Source organism: Staurois parvus, unplaced genomic scaffold, assembly GCF_062004578.1.
Source record: "Staurois parvus isolate SC_StPar_1 unplaced genomic scaffold, SC_StPar_1.0 ptg000234l, whole genome shotgun sequence".
NCBI classification, from domain to species: Eukaryota; Metazoa; Chordata; class Amphibia; order Anura; family Ranidae; genus Staurois; species Staurois parvus.
In genome coordinates, this window is record NW_028318030.1 from 5,978,584 (window position 1) to 5,999,015 (window position 20,432).

General features: G+C 41.8%; 1 protein-coding gene across 2 annotated transcripts in view; it reads left to right on the forward strand.

Annotated features, from left to right (window-relative positions):
* TUBGCP2 (tubulin gamma complex component 2) overlaps window positions 1–18,536 on the forward strand; it is a 58,794-nt gene extending 40,258 nt beyond the window's left edge. For both annotated transcript variants that reach the window (XM_089680033.1, XM_089680032.1), the window contains exons 15-18: window positions 3,607–3,750; window positions 6,511–6,639; window positions 6,950–7,113; window positions 12,809–18,536. In XM_089680033.1, coding sequence (XP_089536159.1) covers window positions 3,607–3,750; window positions 6,511–6,639; window positions 6,950–7,113; window positions 12,809–12,920 — 549 coding nt within the window. In that variant the 3' untranslated portion in view covers window positions 12,921–18,536. The remainder of the gene's footprint in view (window positions 1–3,606; window positions 3,751–6,510; window positions 6,640–6,949; window positions 7,114–12,808) is intronic.
* The last annotated feature ends 1,896 nt before the right edge of the window (window positions 18,537–20,432 follow it).

Below are 20,432 nucleotides of genomic sequence, written 5' to 3' on the forward strand. Positions count from 1 at the left end.
CCTTCACTCACAGAGCCGGGTACTGCACTCTAGGGGGAGGCAGAGAGCACAGCACACACTCCTTCCTTTGCTTTCACTTTGCTCAACTATTGAGCAGTCTGACAGCTCCCGGTGCGAGTGACAGATCCGGCCTGAGCTCCGAGCCTGCTCAGCATGACAGCCCTGGGGACACACTCGCCCCCACCATAATTTCCACTCACCAATGCAAGTGGAAATTTGAAGGCCTGTATATATATACTGCCATTTGTAGTCGCTATAACTTTCATGTAAACCAATGAATTTACATGTATTGGGATTTTTTGGCCTAAATTTAGGAAGAAATTAGATTTTTTTACATTTTTTTACTGGACATAGTTTATAGCAAAAAGTCAAAAATACTGTTTTGGGTTTTTTTTCAAAATTGTATGTCCTTTTTTCTTTATAGCGCAAAAAATAAAAACCGCACAGGTGATTAAATACCACCGAAAGAAAGCTCTACACCGTGTTCCAAATTATTATGCAAATTATATTTTTTTCATTTACCTACATAATTGATGTAAATAACAGTCAGCATAATTCTCATGTTATCAACTATTAAGAGTACAATTCAAATTTTATTGAACAAACCTCCTAATGATAACAGTATTTTTGTTAAACATAAAAAACTTACAATGCACTGTTCCAAATTATTACACACAGGAAGTTTCAAAACACTTTGTAGGTTGTAAAGAACTGAAAATTGTCATTTGTTGTGTTTGCAGCATATTTACTAAAATCAAAAGCTATTTCAATCAAACTTTTAACAACATTTTAACTTTTTAAACATTTTAACAGGTCACGTTACATTGTAACATAGGACCCCTTATTTGATAGCAGCTTCACAAGTCTTGCATCCATTGAACTTGTGTGTTTTTGGACAGTTTCTGCTTGAATTTGTTTGCAAGATGTCAGAATAGCCTCCCAGAGCTGCTGTTTGGATGTAAACTGCCTCCCACCCTCATAGATCTTTTGCTTGAGGATGCTCCAAAGGTTCTCAATAGGATTGAGGTCAGGGGAGGATGGAGGCCACACCATGACTTTCTCTCCTTTTATCCCCATAACAGCCATTGATGCAGAGGTATTCTTTGCAGCATGAGATGGTGCATTGTCATGCATGAAGATGATTTTATTATGGAAAGCATAGTTCTTCCTTCTGTACCAGGGAAGAAAGTGGTCAGTCATAAACTCCACATACTTTGCAGAGGTCCTCTTTACTTCTTCGGGGCCCCTAAAGGGGCTGGCCAGCTCTGTTCCCATGATTCCAGCCCAAAACATGACTCCACCACCACTACTTTATCCATCTGGACCATCCAGGGTTGCACGGCACTCATCAGTGAACAGGACTGTTTGAAAATTAGTCTTCATGTATTTTTCTGCCCAATGCAGCCGTTTCTGCTTGTGAGCATTGGTTAGTGGTGCCCGAATAGAAGGTTTATGCACAGTTGCAAGACTCTGGAGGACTCTACACCTTGATGTCCGTGGGACTCCGGAGGCACCAGCAGCTTCAAATATCTGTTTGCTGCTATGTAATGGTATTTTAGCAGCTGCTCTCTTGATCCAATGCATGGATCTGGCAGAAATCCTTCTCAATGTGCCTTTATCTGCATGAACCCGTCTGTGCTCTGAATTAGCCACAAATCTCTTAATAGTGCGATGATCACGCTTAAGTTTTCGTGAAATATCTAATGTTTTCATACCTCGTCCAAGGCATTGAACTATTTCACTCTTTTCGGCAGCAGAGAGATCCTTTTTCTTCCCCATAGTGCTTGAAAATGATGCTCTGCTTAATAATGTGGAACACCGTCCTTTAGTAGTTTTTCCTTAGATTGGGCTCACCGGCCAATCTAATTATCACAGGTGTCCGAGATTGTTTTCAGTGATCAAAAGAGCCCTGACACACCATGCCATCCTTGAGTTAAACTGAAAAACAAAATATTTAATCTTTGTGACACTTAAATAGAATTTGCATAATAATTTGGAACACGGTGTATTTCCTTTCTGTCTCCATGTTAAAGGATAAGTCACAAAAATTTACATTTTTGCTTTCTATCACTGAACCAGTAGCCCTCCTTGGGTGCAGGTCACAGAAGTCTGTTTGGTATAGACCGGGGTCAGCAACCAGTAGATCGTGATCTACCAGTAGATTGTAGCCAGGTGACTGGTAGATCACGGTCTGGACTTGCTGATCCGCCATCCCAGAACATCAGACTGCAATGCAGAGGGACTGTTTGTAAATTTAAAGCTGTGGTAGGGAGCAACAGCCGCATACTTTGATGGCCCCTCTACAGTGCTGGCTCCTGTCCCATGTGGACTGATACAGGCTAGCAGTCTCCAGAGTGGTGCCAGCAGCAGGAAAGAAGAGATCTTTAGGGCAGTGTGAAGCAATACACTGGGCATAGTAGTATAGGGCTGCTTTCACACTGATGTGCAGCGGTTTACTCACACCGTGGGTGCAGTGCACTATACCTGCAGCTTTCATGCGGGTTTGCTGTTTTTAGCCATAGACTTCTATTATATCCTGCCAGTTTTACGCACTTTGTGAAAGTGCACCAAAACTCCATAGAGTTGTAGGGTCATTGCTGAGAGGCCCCATTTACTTGAATTAGGTCATGAGTGGCAGGCGGTAGCAACAGGGCATGTGTACACCTTTGGCTGCTGGCTGGCTGATTGGGAGTGGTAAAACCACGACTTAACTGCAAGGATTTACCACCCTCCAACTTTACATGTGAATGAGCCCCAAGGGTGCCACTGCCAAATGCAATGGGCTCATTCACAAGCTGGTAAGTAGGCGATATTTTGCCACCTCATCACCTGATTTAAACCCACCACTGCCATGCAATGCATGCAATTGCGACAAGGTAGAAGTCTAAATCAGGTGTGAGGAGGTGCACTGTGCCTCTGTGATCTTTGACTTCTCCCATGTTGTTCAGGTAGACCTCTACCTCTTTAAAGTGTTACTAAACCCATGACCCTGCATTCACTATATCTGGTCTCCCACAGTACACACAACATGGGAATGCAATTGTGTTAGTAAATATAAACTGCTAAATACCTTTTTTCATCAGCAGTATATAGCAGTCTTGTGACTTCTATCAGTGTCCAGCAGAGCACATGTGAAAGCTTGTAGGAGGAGTTTTCATTCTGCTCTAGGAGGATGCAGAATCCCTGACCTCTGTCTGGACAGTGCTGATTGGCCCTGTGCTAATCACATGCACGCTCCCAAGAAAAAAAAAAAAAACCTCTCAAGCAATACACCCCAAACTGAGCATATGCAGAGTGACTCCGCATGATATGTCTTATAAGGAAATAAGAGGGGGACACTGAAAGAAGGGGAGGATCAGAGAATACAGGATCAAACAGCCTTTTTACATAATGCAGAGGATTAACCCCTTAGGTTCCACAGTGAGTTTAACAATTTACTGCGTATACAGACTGATTTTAAGGTTGCCTACCCTGGTATAGAGGATCTGAAGTGTAGAATTGGGTTCATGGATTTGGTTCTAGTTTTAAATTACTTGGCACATTCGTTTGACAAATGTGTATAGACTGTTAAAGGTTTTTGCTTCTATATTTCTTTCTAACCAACAGGCCTCTAATATAGATGATGTCCTAAGCCACCACACAAGCTTCCTCGATAACTGTCTGAAGGACTGCATGCTTACCAACCCAGAATTACTCAAAATCTTCTCAAAACTTATGTCTGTGTGCGTCATGTTTACCAACTGTATGCAGGTAAATTTAGACGTTCATTTGCTCCTTATTGGCCTTGGTATTGCTATTGAACTACTGTACAATGTCCTATCATCTCTATGTTAAAAATAAGGTTGAACAGTAAGTGCATTCATATTTTATTAAAACATTTTATAGAATAACGTGTACAACAAACAATAGGGGGTGTGGGAAATGAGAAGCTACCCAGAGGCTTTACTAATGTAAAAAAATGTAGGGTATAAACAGAAGGTAAGCAAACGTGTAGAACAGGGTTCCATGGAACCCTAAGATTCCTCCAAAGGTTTCCAGGGGTTCCTTGAACAATGACCAGTTTTTGCCTCTTAGATAAGTTCCCACTGACACCATTGATCTTGTTAACGATCTGTAAATGAGTAATCCTTCCCAATGACCACAAGTGTAAGGAGCATTCTTCCCATTGACCAATACATTAATGCAGCACGAGCTGTGCATATAGTCATTTTTAGCAGGGGTTCCCTGAGACCAGAAAATTATTTCAAGGGTTCCTCTGTGGTGAAAAGGTTGAGCAAATCTGGTGTAGAAGAATAATACAACCAATGTCACACTTTGTTTTTTTTTCCACAAAAAAATGTCTCAGTTTCTCGGTACAGTTAGTAAGTATATACTTTCACATGCCAGCTTCAGCAACACTTCTGATCGTGTTGAAGGCCAGAATACCCTTGTCAACAGTTTTACTGGCCAATGGGAGCCAGTGGGAGATAGGACAGGCCAGCCATTGATACTGCATGTTAACGTTTGCATATGAGATTGGAGCAGCATTGCATGCTTGATAACGTATTTGAAATACGGGCAGTTTTTGGTCTATGCATTGTACTGCTGGAGACAGATTTGACTGGTGTGCTTTAACTTTCTTTCTGCCATCTGATTGACATTCCGAGTATCCTGAAATATACATCTTTGTTGTCATACAGTTAAAATGATAGTTGATTTAGTTATATGATTGTTCAGAATCTTATATGAAAACCTTTAATATCCTCTTAAAGTACCATGTTTCCTTATTTAATCAGAATTAATAATTTCATATCATTCATCCTCCTCTTCTGGGGTCCTCCGGCAGCGCTCCTGGCTCCTCACCTCTGCCAAGTGCTCCCATAGCAAGCCGCTTGCTATGGGGGCACACGCGCTACCTTGAGCTGCGCTGTGTGTGTCCATTGACATACAGAGCATAGCCCCGCTCTCTCCTCACTGGCACTGATTGACAACAGCCGCTGTTCTCAGCCACAGCACTAGATCAAGTTCAGACTCGGGTAAGTAAAAGGGGGGGGGGGGTTGCTGCATTCAGAAGGTGTCTTTTTTTTTTTTTTATCTTAATGCAGAGAATGCATTAGATTAAGAAACGGAAAAAAATTCTACCTTTTTAGAGAACCACTTTAAGCACACTTTTTTTTTTTTTTTTATAGAAGCCTGTCATTCTACTTTAAAATCATTTCCCAGCTTGGATTTTACTTGCCAAAAAAGAATGTTAGACCCTCTTGTATGAGTCCTTACTTCAATTATTATAGGAAAGGCTGCACACACTTGGCATACAAGTACAATTCGTAAAATTCATAATACTTGAATTCAAGACATACACTATATTTCCAAAAGTATTGGGATGCCTGCCTTTACGCACACATGAACTTTAATGGCATCCAAGTCTTACGCCGTAGGGTTCAATATTGAGTTGGCCCACCCTTTGCAGCTATAATAGCTTCAACTCATCTGGGAAGGCTGTCCACAAGGTTTAGGAGTGTGTCTATGGGAATGTTTCACTATTCTTCCAGAAGCACATTTGTGAGGTCAGGCACTGATGTCGGACGAGGTCCTGGCTTGCAGTCTCCGTTCTAATTCATCCCAAAGGTGCTCTATGGGGTTGAGGTCAGGACTCTGTGCAGGCCAGTCAAGTTCCTCCACCCCAAACTCGCTCATCCATGTCTTTATGTACCTTGCTTTGTGCACTGGTGCTCAGTCATGTTGGAACAGGAAGGGGCCATCCCCAAACTGTTTCCACAAAGTTGGGAGCATGAAATTGATGCTCTAAGAGTTCCCTTCAGTGGAACTAGCGGGCCTGGCCCAACCCCTGAAAAACAGCCCACACCATAATCACCCCTCCATCAAACTTTACACTTGGCACAATGCAGTCAGGCAAGTACTGTTCTCCTGGCAACTGCCAAGCCCAGACATGTCCGGATTGCCAGACAGAAAAGCATAATTTGTCACTCCAGAGAACACGTCTCCACTGCTCCAGAGTCCAGTGGCAGCATGCTTTACACCACTGCATCTGACGCTTTGCATTGCATTTGGTGATGTAAGGCTTGGATGCAGCTGCTTGGCCATGGAAACCCATTCTATGAAGCTCTCTATGCACTGTTGTGCTAATCTGAAGGCCACACGAAGTTTGGAGATCTTTAGCTATTGACTCTGCAGACAGTTGGCGACTTCTGTGCACTGTGTGCTTCAGCATGCGCTCACACCGCTCTGTCATTTTACGTGGCCTACCACTTCGTGGCTGAGTTGCTGTTGTTCCCAGTTGCTTCCACTTTGTTATAATATCACTAACAGTTGGCCGTGGAATATTTAGTAGCAGATGGACTTATTGCACAGATGGCAACCTATCAAGGTACCACTCTTGAATTCACTGAGCGCCTGAGAGCCATAGAAACCCAGTAATTGTATATAGTTTGTGCATACAGTCCATATATTATATTTGTTATCCTTCTCAAATACTGCAAGTGTTCATTGTGGATATTTTTGCTCTTTTAGCGGTTTACACACAGCATGCAGGTACAGACAGAGATGGAGCGTTTGACACTGGAACGTGGAACCATGATGGGACCACCCACACAGAATGAGAAAACAGAAGAAGCTGTGAAGAAGAAACTCACTTCTAAGGTGATCTGAGTAAAGACAGAAATTTCTGCATATTTAGGCACAAGTCTGTAGCTAAACTAAAATATTAACACAAGTACGCTCAGTGGCAGGTAGTACATGCCTGTTGGTGGTATATAACTACTGCAATACTGCTCAAGGCCATCACAGTTACTTGTGAGGAGATTAGACAGCACTCTTCCACCTGCTCATACCCACAATGCATTTCCCTGTCCCTGCAAATCCATTTGGAAAGTCTTGATTTGCATATCTGGTTTGGTAAACCCCAGACAGTAGTACAGTAAGGGCAAAAAAGGTTTTCTTTCTTTTTCAGTTTCTGGCAGAGCATGTTGATGCCTTTCAATCTTCAACTGGCTTTGAATCCACCATCAACAATTTCGACAGCAACTTTTCCACACATCTCATGGACCTCCTTGATAAACTGAGCATGTACAGTACCAATGACTGCGAGCACAGCATGATCAACATTATATACAGGTGAGAATTGTCACAGTTGAAATGTTTCACAAAATGCTTTTGCTGTTAAAGTAAGAGTCATATTTTCTTGGGGAAAAGCCCTCCAGATCAGGCATTGTATATTTCAGGGTTCCTCCATAGGTTGCTAGGGGTTTGTTGAGCAATGAACGATTACCCCATTGATCCCTTTAGCTATCTCTAAGGGGTAATTCTTCCCAGCGACCACAAGTGTAAGGAGCATTCTCACTGGCTATCACACTAATGTATCGTCCATTGTAGATATAATCATATTTATCAGCGGTTCCCTGAGATCAGAAAGTTATTTTAAGGGTTCCTCTGCGTTTGTTTTCCAAAAATCCTGTCAACAAAATAATTGTTCCTGTGTTTGCAAATATATCCAGATTAAGACAATTAGACCTCATGTAGTACACATGGACTCCCCTAGACGTTTAGCTCTCCTGGCAGCAGGAAAACTCTACATGTGGCAAAAACGAGTGTAAACGCATACCACATCTAGCACTTGCACATTTATCCATTTGTTTGCCCAGAGTATTTTCCATGGACATGAATAAACGCCCAAGTGCTAAATGCAGCTAGCATTTAAATTAGTTTTTGACGTGTTTTAGCGTTTTTTTTGGCCAAAACATTCCTTTTCTGAATGCAATTATTCTGTGACGTTTAAGTGCCCCTAAATTCTACAGCTCCTAAACGCTGGTAAAAGCCTATGTGTACATGGATACCTAGGTTTGTATTAAGTTAAGTTCAGGGGCTTTGTAAAAATAAACAAACCGCCAAAAGCTCTTAAACTCATGTTTAAGAGCAGCAGTGTACACGAGGCCTTATCGCTGGCTGTAGATTGAAATGGAAAAATTATTTTTAAAGTAGAACCAAAGTTGCAAATAAAATAAAATGGCAAAACTGGAACGTTATAGCAGGTGCTCCTGCGGCCCCCGCCAGCCTCACTTTTGTTTAATAACATTTCCCAAATCCCACACTTTAAGGGTTAAATGATTGGTAACGTATATGCTTCCCCAACATTTCATATTTCTGATATGTGTCTGCTGTACCATGTTACTTGTATTAAAAATTATCCTGTTCTCTTTGCATTTCTTCCTTTTGTGTGAAAAATCTGGTGGTCCTGCCAGTCCCTCTGCTTTCCTATGTCAAACTGACCACACTAGGCATAAGAGCACATCCATCCCAGTGTGGTAAGTTTTCTGGTTGTGCAGGGAAACCGACTGCTGTCTATCCTCCAATGGGACAGCTGACAGTCTCTCTGCACAGTTCTTCCTGTTCCCTGGTGCTGTTCTCTGCTGTGGCTTGTTAGTGGTCTGTTCTATTGCTTTGCTTTGTACTTGATACCATCATTGTGTGACCTCAGCCCAGAACGCCCTATAGAAGAGGCTTCGGGGTGCCAGTTTGCCCAGATGGAGGGAACCTGCTGGAGTAATGTGAGGAAGACATTATTTCTCATCCCCTAGAGTTAATGAGCATTTAACCCTTGCAGTGTGGTGGGGCCCTACTGTATAGGGTAGTTTTTCGTTATTCCCAGAAGTAGGCTTTAAATTGCATAGTGATTTGTGCATTATTTGTAGGTTATGCCAACACCTTTTTGTTTTGGATGTGGTTGGAATTAGGTAGACCTCCTGTTTTATTGATGTCTGTGTTCCAGTTGATGGGACCTTCTGTAACTTCCTGGCCTCCATACAGTGGTCATTGGAACAGGAAATTTCTTGATTCCTAGAGAAATCTCTTGAATGACAACACTGGCAAGTTTTGTTATTAAAATAGGAAAGTGTTAGATTCTTTGTTAGGATTTTCCCCTCATTCTCTGTCCCAAAAGCAATGATTACAACAACAAGACATGAAGGGAAATGAAACCATCAAGGACATGAGCAGCAATAAAAAATTGATGGGATTTTAACCCTTGTACATCCTGTCCAAAACTGAGGTGGAGTTCTTCTTCAAGTATAAATGTTTTTGTGAAACTACGGGACTCATTTATTAAATCTGTATGAAGTGTCAAGTAGATGGTGTGTGAACAGTCTAATTTATGCTTTTATTTTCTAAAGTTTACTTTTTTGGAAAATGAGTGGTGAACTTTGTGTTGTTGCTACAGACTCTACAGATTTACATCTTCTATTTCAATCTTTATAAATCTGCCTCAGCATGTTACATGTTGCCAGCTATATATGGTCTAAGGCAGGGGTCTCCAAACTTTATAAACGAGGGGCCAGTTTACTGTCCTTCAGACTTCAGTGGGGCTGGACTGTGGCCAGTGGGAGAAGAAAATGTCCTGACATCAGTGAGAATAAACAATGCCTCATCATTGGTATTAACGGGAGATATAGTGCCCCATCACTGGTGTCAGTGGGAGGAATAGTGCCCCATCATTGGTTTCAGTGGGAGGAATAGTGGCCCATCATTGGTTTCAGTGGGAGGAATAGTGCCCCATCATTGGTTTCAGTGGGAGGAATAGTGCCCCATCATTGGTTTCAGTGGGAGGAATAGTACCCCATCATTGGTTTCAGTGGCAGGAATAGTGTCCCAGCATTGGTTTCAGTGGCAGGAATAGTGTCCCAGCATTGGTTTCAGTGGGAGGAATCGTGTCCCAGCATTGGTTTCAGTGGGAGGAATCGTGTCCCAGCATTGCTGTCAGTAGGAGGAATAGTGCCCCATCATTGGTTTCAGTGGGAGGAATAGTGCCCCACCATTGGTTTTAGTGAGAGGAATAGTGCACCATCATTGGTTTTAGTGAGAGGAATAGTGCACCATCATTGGTTTCAGTGGGAGGAATAGTGCCCCATCATTGGTTATTTTCTAAAGTTTACTTTTTTGGAAAATGAGTGGTGAACTTTGTGTTGCTGCTACGGACTCTACAGATTGACATCTTCTATTTCAATCTTTATAAATCTGCCTCAGCATGTTACATGTTACCAGCTATATATGGTCTAAGGCAGGGGTCTCCAAACTTTATAAACGAGGGGCCAGTTTACTGTCCTTCAGACTTTAGTGGGGCTGGACTGTGGCCAGTGGGAGAAGAAAATGTCCTGGCATCAGTGAGAATAAACAATGCCTCATCATTGGTATTAACGGGAGATATAGTGCCCCATCACTGGTGTCAGTGGGAGGAATAGTGCCCCATCATTGGTTTCAGTAAGAGGAATAGTGCCCCATAATTAGTTTCAGTGGGAGGAATAGTGTCCCAGCATTGGTTTCAGTGGGAGGAATCGTGTCCCAGCATTACTGTCAGGAGGAGGAATAGTGCCCCATCATTGGTTTCAGTGGGAGGAATAGTGCCCCACCATTGTTTTCAATGAGAGGAATAGTGCACCATCATTGGTTTTAGTGAGAGGAATAGTGCACCATCATTGGTGTCAGTGGGAGGAATAGTGCCCCATCATTGGTTTCAGTGAGAGGAATAGTGCCCCATCATTGGTTTCAGTGGGAGGAATAGTGCCCCAGCATTGGTTTCAGTGGGAGGAATAGTGCCCCATCATTGGTTTCAGTGGGAGGAATAGTGCCCCATCATTGGTTTCAGTGGGAGGAATAGTGCCCCAGCATTGGTTTCAGTGGGAGGAATCGTGCCCCAGCATTGGTTTCAGTGGGAGGAATCGGGCCCCAGCATTGGTTTCAGTGGGAGGAATAGGGCCCCAGCATTGGTTTTAGTGGGAGGAATAGTGCCCCATCATTGGTTTCAGTGGGAGGAATAGTGCCCCATCATTGGTTTCAGTGGGAGGAATAGTGCCCCATCATTGGTTTCAGTGGGAGGAATAGTGCCCCATCATTGGTTTCAGTGGGAGGAATAGTGCCCCATCATTGGTTTCAGTGGCAGGAATAGTGTCCCAGCATTGGTTTCAGTGGGAGGAATCGTGTCCCAGCATTGGTTTCAGTGGGAGGAATCGTGTCCCAGCATTGCTGTCAGTAGGAGGAATAGTGCCCCATCATTGGTTTCAGTGGGAGGAATAGTGCCCCACCATTGGTTTTAGTGAGAGGAATAGTGCACCATCATTGGTTTTAGTGAGAGGAATAGTGCACCATCATTGGTTTCAGTGGGAGGAATAGTGCCCCATCATTGGTTATTTTCTAAAGTTTACTTTTTTGGAAAATGAGTGGTGAACTTTGTGTTGCTGCTACGGACTCTACAGATTGACATCTTCTATTTCAATCTTTATAAATCTGCCTCAGCATGTTACATGTTACCAGCTATATATGGTCTAAGGCAGGGGTCTCCAAACTTTATAAACGAGGGGCCAGTTTACTGTCCTTCAGACTTTAGTGGGGCTGGACTGTGGCCAGTGGGAGAAGAAAATGTCCTGGCATCAGTGAGAATAAACAATGCCTCATCATTGGTATTAACGGGAGATATAGTGCCCCATCACTGGTGTCAGTGGGAGGAATAGTGCCCCATCATTGGTTTCAGTAAGAGGAATAGTGCCCCATAATTAGTTTCAGTGGGAGGAATAGTGTCCCAGCATTGGTTTCAGTGGGAGGAATCGTGTCCCAGCATTACTGTCAGGAGGAGGAATAGTGCCCCAGCATTGGTTTCAGTGGGAGGAATAGTGCCCCATCATTGGTTTCAGTGAGAGGAATAGTGCCCCAGCATTGGTTTCAGTGGGAGGAATAGTGCCCCATCATTGGTTTCAGTGGGAGGAATAGTGCCCCGCATTGGTTTCAGTGGGAGGAATCGTGCCCCATCATTGGTTTCAGTGGGAGGAATAGTGCCCCGCATTGGTTTCAGTGGGAGGAATCGTGCCCCAGCATTGGTTTCAGTGGGAGGAATAGTGCCCCATCATTGGTGTCCGTGGGAGGAATAGTGCCCCATCATTGGTGTCCGTGGGAGGAATAGTGCCCCATCATTGGTGTCAGTGGGAGGAATAGTGCCCCATCATTGGTGTCAGTGGGAGGAATAGTGCCCCATCATTGGTGTCAGTGGGAGGAATAATGCCCCAGCATTGCTCTCAGTGGGAGGAATAGTGCCCCATCATTGGTTTCAGTAGGAGGAATAATGCACCATTATTAGTGTCAGTGAGAGGAATAGTACTCCATCATTGGTGTCAGTGGGAGGAATAGTACTCCATCATTGGTGTCAGTGGGAGGAATAGTACTCCATCATTGGTGTCAGTGGGAGAAATAGTAGTCCATCATTGGTGTCAGTGGGCGGAATAGTGCTTCATCATTGGTGTCAGTGGGCAGAATAGCGCCTTATCATTAGTGTCAGTAGGAGGAATAGTGCCCCATCATTGGTGTCAGTGGGCAGAATAGCGCCTTATCATTCATGTCAGTAGGAGAAATGGTGCTCTACCATTTGGCTTCAGTGGCAGGAACAATACCCCACTGTTGCTGATGGTAGGGGGTATAATGCCCCAAAGGCCGGATAAAAGCAAGCAAAGGGCCACAGTTTGGAGACCACTGGTCTAAGCCAACCTTTCTCAACCAGGGTTCCATGGATCCTTGTGCAGTGAGCAACTTCTGTCTCTCAGATGAGTAAGAGTAAGCACTATGCTATGAACAATTATCTTTTTGGCTATCCCCAAGGGTAAGTGACCATTACGAATGTACTGTGTACTTTTGATGTGTTCATTATTAGTAGGGGTTCCTTAAGCCTGGATAGTTATTTCAAGGATTCCTCAACCTCCGTTAAAAAGGTTGAGAGAGGCTGGTTTAATCAATGTTGCCTAAATGGCAGGATTGTAATGAACACTTTATTTTACAGGTTGGATTTCAATGGTTTCTATACAGAACATTTGAAGAGACTGTCTGCAGAGAGAAGCCAAAAAATACCTTCACAGGCGGGAACCATACGACAACCCATGGCTACACAGTGACACAACCCTTTCCAGAACCATGACGAGAATCCTTTGGAAGCTATCCTGAAACTTCCTTCCGTGTACACACCCATTACTCATAGTTTTTGACTCTCTTGTACAGTCACAGTAATTTGGTAATGCTGAAATGAAATAACTTTTTTCTAACTAACTTCTTGTCCATACGACTGTTCTTTCCAGGATTGTATCATCAAAGCTTTCATTTGTTACCTGCCCAGGTTTTTTTTTATCTGCTAAATAAGACGTCTTGCCACCATTGTCACTCCTATAAGTATTACTTTTTAGTTCCACAATCATTTCTAATCCTGTTCCTACATTTTACTAAAACTCAGCTTATTCATACTACAGCTCATTTATCTATTATTCTTCCTTAAATACAACAGCTGAATTACTACAATAGAAGTGATAATTTTTTTTCTAGTAGAAGTACCTGCTTTGTAGAGTACAAGGTGTGACAATTTAATTCCCAGGATGGACTGTAAAAAAAAAAAAAAAGTGACCTATACCTGCGCAGTATCTTTGTCGTGGCATGCTGGATTTCTGAAATGTCATCAAATCTGAGTCCTCTTAAGGCATTTTTTCATTTCAGAAAGAGCCAAAAGTCTCAGGGTGTTAAGTGAGGGGGCTAAGGTGGTTGGTCAAATTTCGGAATGGATTTCTGGGCCTGAAACATGCACTTAGTACATCATGCGCAGGAGAATTGTCATGATGGAGAATCTACTTGTCAGGCCAGAGTTCTGGTCTTTTTCTCCAAACAGATACCTGTAACCTTTTCAGAATTTCAAAGTAACCATGTTGGTTCACCTTTTTACTATGTTCTATGAACTTGTAGTGAACCATCCCCTTTTGATCACAAAACATACCAGAATGGTTTTGAACTGAGAACAAGACATATGTGCTTTCTTCAGGTGAGGTTAATTCTTTGTTTTCTCGCCCCTCCTTAAATGGCTATACCATTCAAAAACACTCGATTTCCTTATGGAATGTTCACCATAACCACTTGAGTTCTTTGACCACGTGAGTTTGAGTAGTTATACCTGAATGATGCCTGCAGCTGTACTTTTATAGAGCCAACAGTTGGCTCTCTTGTAAAAACAATTCAAGCGGCCAATTAGCCACTGGATTGCTTTAACAAACAGTGGGAGGGCATGTCCCCCACCTTCTGCAGCTTTACCGGGATTTCCCATCCCACTGGAAGTCCTGATTGACCAGCCTTTGCTTCCACTAGCAGAACGACGACTGGATTGGCTTTATTGGGCTCTATTATATAGTAACGTGGAAGGGATGATCTTAAATCACTTCCAGTTTACAAGGAGGTAAAGGGTGCCATTTTTAAAAATGAAAAACATTTGATCTCACTGATCTTGGTATGATTAAATGCTTTTAAGGGCAGAGGAAGGATTTGGGGTCTTATTGACCCCAGATCCCTCCACGAAGAGTACCTGTCACATGTCTATTGCTGTGACAATGGATCTTTACATTCCTTGTGACAGCAATAAAAGGGATTTTAAAAAAAAAAAATATTAAAGCGACTGTGTAAAAAAAAAATTTAATCGATTGTCCCATACATGTGAAGTATCACTAATCGCCAGATTATGGGCAGTAATTCTTGCACCAGACCTCTGTAAATCTAAAGTGGTCGCCTATGGATAGTAAAATTTACATTGTTTGCCACCGCTGCATGGACGTGCGCAATTTTAAAGCGTGACATGTTTAGTATCTATTTACTCGCGTAACATCTTTTATATTTTATTAACACATTGAGTTATATATTGTGTTCTTTTACATTAAAATTCAAAAAAAGTGTATTTTTTAAAAAAAAACTGAGTTTTAAAAACCGATGCTCAAATACCATGTGACATGAAAAAATTGCAAAACCCACCAATTTATTCTCTAGGGCCCTCTTCTTTAAAAAATATATAATGTTTGGAAGTCTTAAGAAATTTTCTAAGGAGATAAACCTGTTGTAACAGCTAAAGTTTTGCTTGAACTTATGCCAGTTTTCACTTAAAATTTTTATGTTCATTCACTGCTCCAGATTCCTGTCACTCATTTTCTGCCAACAGCACAATGCACATGTGTGATTTCTTCTACTAGTCTATAAAGACTGAATCAATTGGTCTGCAACTCAGGCGAGTTCAAGTTAGAGTAAGAGTAGAGTAAGGTTAGAGTAAGTATGGCTGTGTGACTCCCCACCACAGTGTTACAAAACACGTTCCGAGAATTAAACTGTCACACCTCATACTTTTGTTAAAAAGATATTTATTTATTTATGTATAATAAAATATACATACAATATTGCCAAAGGTATTGGGATGCCTGCCTTCATACACACATAAACTATATTGGTATCCCAGTCTTAGTCCGTAGGGTTCAATATTGAGTTGGCCCACCCTTTGCAGCTATAACAGCGTCACCTCTTCTGGGAAGGCTGTCCACAAGGTTTAGGAGTGTGTCTGTGGGATGTTTGACCATTCTTCCAAAAGCGCATTTGTGAGGTCAGGCACTGACATCGGACGAGAATGCCTGGCTCACAGTCTCTGCTCTAATGCATCCCAATGGTGTTCTCTCGGGTTGAGGTCAGGACTCTGTGCAGGCCAGTCAAGTCCCTCCATTCCAAACTAACTTATCTATGTCTTTATGGACCTTGCTTTGTGCACTGGTGCACAGTCATGTTAGAACAGGAATAGGCCATCCCCAAACTGTTCCCACAAAGTTGGGAGCATGAAATTGTCCAAAATATCTTGTTATGCTGACGCCTTAAGAGTTCACTTCACTGGAACTAAGGGGCCAAGCCCAACCCCTGAAAAACAACCCCACATCATAATCCCCCCTCCACCAAACTCTGCACAATGCAGTCAGGCAAGTACCGTTCCGCAACCGCCAAACCCAGACATTTCCATCGAATTGCCAGACAGAGAAGTGTGATTCATCACTCCAGAGAACACATCTCCACTGCTCTAGAGTCCAGTGGTGGCGTGCTTTACACCACTGCATCCGATGCTTTGCATTGCAGTTGGTGATGTAAGGCATGGATGCAGCTGCTCGGCCATGGAAACCCGTTACATGAAGCTCTCTGCACTGTTGTGCTAATATGAAGGGCACACGAAGTTTGGAGGTCTTTAGCTATTGACTCTGCAGACAGTTGGCGACTTCTGTGTACTGTGCTCTTCAGCTTGTGCTGACCCTACTCTGTCAGTTCCCAGTTGCTTCCACTTGTTATAATACCACTAACAGTTGACCGTGAAATATTTAGTAGCAAGGAAATTTCACAGATGTACTTATTGCACAGGTGTCATCTATCACAGTACCACGCTTGAGTTCACTGAGTTGAGAGCGACCCATTCTTTCACAAATGTTTATAGAAGCAGTCTGCATGCCTAGGTGCTTGATTTTATACACATGTGGACAATGGAGGCGATTGGAACACCTGAATCCAATGATTTGGAGGGGGGGCCCATTACCTTTGGCAATATAGTGTGTTTGTGTGAGATAGATAGATAGATAGATAGATAGATAGATAGATAGATAGATAGATAGATATATGCAAGGTATCTGTAAGTATACTACTGGGTTTTATTACCTCACAATCATAACAGCTTCCCCTTACAATGTCTTCATAATGTTTTCTGCCCAGAAGGATAGTTCCATGTTTGTTGTGGTGTTATCCTGATTGAGGTTCTACTGCCTGGTCTCTGAGATGCTCGCTTACTGGGATGACACAATCATGTAAATCCTGGTGCCTGTGCAGTTCTTGGTTGTGTTTAATCACATCTGAAATATCAGCCCCCTATGGAAGCCTCTCAAATTGTTACTTTCTTCAAAATTGGAATCTTGCCATGTGTTTGCTGGTGTTGAAAAGTCTGACGAAATGATTCCCACTGCCTGCTGCAGACTGGTGGTATCATCTCAGCCTCGAGAATTAACTAGACTGGAGCTCAGGGACTGATTTGTAATGATAAAAGGTGGCTTTTTTTAAGTATATTGTTGCTAAATATTGAGGAACATCAGGAATGTATACATGCAAAGGTCCATGTTATTCACCTTGTAAGTAGTGGTTGGACCCTGCTCATCATTTATTTTAATAAAAGGGACAGATAAATGTTTGGACGATGGGAGTAAGCCACTTTCATCACACTGTTTGTCCATGATGGAGAGTTTGGGTTATGTGAAAGTGCTGTAAACATTTCTGTTAAAGTACAGATTTTTTTGATTGTCCATATGTCATTGCCCCATTGTACATTTTGAACTTAAAACACTAATGGAGGCCTCATTGTGTTTAGCTGGAGTATGTACAATTTCCGATTTAGTCAACAGGCTATGCTATAGCTAAAATGTATATGTTCTGGGAGAAGCTGGGGCTGAGAAGAATGGCACGTTATGTGATTCTTTGAAGCAGTAGTCTCCAAACTGCGGCCTGGATGTGACCCTTTGCTTGCTTTTATCTGGCCCTTGGGGCAATGTTTCATCCACTGACACCAACAATGGCGCATAATTCACCCCTTTGACATAAACTAAGAGGCACAATGACAACAATGATGGGGCACGGTTCCTCCCATTGACACCAACGATGGTGCGCAATTCCTCCCAATGACACCAACGTTCGGATATGATTCTTCCCAATGACACCAACGATAGGGCATAATTCCTCTCACTGACTCCAAAGATAGGGCAGTATTTCTCCCAATGACACGACCAATGGGGCACGATTCCTCTCACTGTCACCAAAGATGGGGCAGTATTTTGCCAATGACACCAATGATAAGGCATGATTCTTCCCAATGACACCAAGGATGGAGCACAATTTTGCTCACTGATAAAAAAGATGGGGTATTGTTTGCTCCCACTGATGACAAGACATTTCTTACTCCCAAAGGCCACAATCCGGCCCCCCTAAGGTTTAAATGGCTCTAAGCTGGCCCTTTCCTTAGAGGGTTTGGTGACCCCTGTTCTAAAAAGTTATAGGAACAATGGGTTTGTTTAAAAAGCATTTTTAAAGATTTTGCAGTGCATATTATAGAAGAGTGCAATATGTTTTAGCAGCTTGGTATGCTGGAATTACTATAAATCATGGAAATCTATATAAACTGAGAGGAGGCAAGGTCTATCTGAAGGGTAGGAGAACATTAGTTCTCCATTTGGGGACAATGGTAAAACCTAATAACATCCTAGGATAGGACCCACTACAAAATCATTTGAAGGGATCCTTCTCCGAGTGACAGAATGACAGTCCTCCTTTGTTATAAGTGTGGAAATCCTGCACTGTATGCCCACAGTAAGATTCCAACTTTATTGGAGACTGATATAGAAACTGCTGAGAAGTGTTCAGGCATTGCGCCATTTTCCAAGCAGGCAATATCTTTGCTATAAGCAGTACAGACACAGGTCCTGTCCATCTTTTTTACCTGCTGTTTGGTGTCTTTTCCATTATTCACTTCTGTCATGGTTATCACTGTGTGTGTATGATATGGCAATATTTCTAATTTATACTTTTATGCAAAGCTTCACTAGAATAAGTCCTGTAATGTGCAATGAATCTGACCTATTTTTATATTGTCGCACTGCTGTTTGAGCTGTGTTTACCTAAACTATCAAATAAACTGCCGTTTTCACTAATGTAACTGTCAGTAGTTGCTTGGACAACATTTTAGCTACATCCAAACTGAAACATGGCAATGAAAAACAATTAAAATCTATTTTTGGGATAAAATGTTTTCCTCCTCATCCTCCTCAATTCTTTTCAGAGTTTAGGATCTTCTATAACTTTTTGTCTTAGTGACAGTGGTCACCAGGACAAATAAAATTGATCAGTATATATAGACTTTTGATGTACCTAAGATTACACCAAAATATCCAGGAAAATTACCAATATTTATTTAAATATACGCATAATAAAACAGCACATACTTTTTTTTTTTTATATGCATTCTAATACATTTTAAGCCCTCATTTATAATAGATCCCTAAACAGTATCTTATACCATGTATTAAAAGATGGCTATGAGGCCTTAATTGCTGTCAGTCTTTAACCGCTTGCCCCTTGGAAGATTTACCCCCCTTCCTGACCAGGCCATTTTTTGCGATATGGCACTGCGTCAACTTAACTGACAATTGCGCAGTTATGCAACGCTGTACATAAATAAAATTTGTGTCCTTTTTTTTCCCACAAATAGAGCTTTCTTTCAGTGGTATTTGATCACCTGTGCGGTTTTTATTGGGCTATACACAAAAAAAGACTGACAATTTTGAAAAAAAAAAAAAATACATGTTTGACTTTGTGCTATAAAACATATCCAGTAAAAAATGTACAAATTTCATCATAAATTTAGGCCAAAATGTATTCTCCTACATGTCTTTGCTAGAAAAAAAAAAAAAAATCACAATAGGTGTATATTAATTGGTTTATGTGAAATTTCTAGCGTCTACAAATAGCGTTGTGTGTAGATACTGAAATTTTTTAGTTTTTTTTATACTAGTAAGGGCGGCAATCAGTGACTTATAGTGGGACTGTGGCGGACAATCTGACACTGGGTGGGAGCTGACTAACTGCCACTGACATCCCCAGTGACACTAACACAATGATCAGTGCTAATAAAAAGCACTGACACTGTACTAATGACACTGGGCAGGAAGGAGTTAACATCTGGGGCAATCAAAGGGTTATATGGTGTGAATCCTTGTGAGCTATTATGAGTCCAATAGGTGTTTTAAATAATAATAATATACTAATCTTTAATGTGTGGTGCGCTGGCACTTACACAAACTCACTTAGTGGTGTCAAATCAATATAAATGGTATTTAAAGTGCCGCGCTCCTATTATTGTGCATGTATATCTCTACATCCACTCTATGGTTGTTAAACTCAATCAATGAATATAGAAATCAAGTGTAAGTCATAATACTAATCATGAGTGGTGAGCCATAAATTAATCAATACAATAAAATTATTCCCAGTGAATAACCAATACACACATCATAACCTAGATGCGTGTGATGAAAGATGTGAAACCTTAATATGATGTGAATATTAAGTGAATATATATAATACATATAATTAGTGCCATTCTAATTATATACAATCAATCCAGTAATAGTTGTGCAACTATACACTCCCATGTGCACGTGCATAAATATAAATAAATTAAAAGTCTTTGTAAAAAAGTGCCAAAGTGAGGGTGATTCCTTGTTTCTCCTCGCCAGGTGCCTTAAGATCTTCCTATGCGCTCACCTTTATGTTTGCCTGAAAGAATTCAGGCAAATACGCTTTTTGATCCTTCCAGGATCAATGGATAAACGCTCTGTGTTAAAGATGTGCCAAGGTGTGGATGTAGGTATTCCTGTACTCTCCTCTTTCTCCTTTATTCCACTGCTCATATGTCGATTGTGAGACCAGCTTTATCTCCTTATTCCCCTCCAGGGGTCATCTCCTTCTCATTTCCTCCTCTTACCCATATACAATTTGGGGGTCAGATGTGGAGAAAATAAAACAAACGATAGTGCCTTATCCTTTAA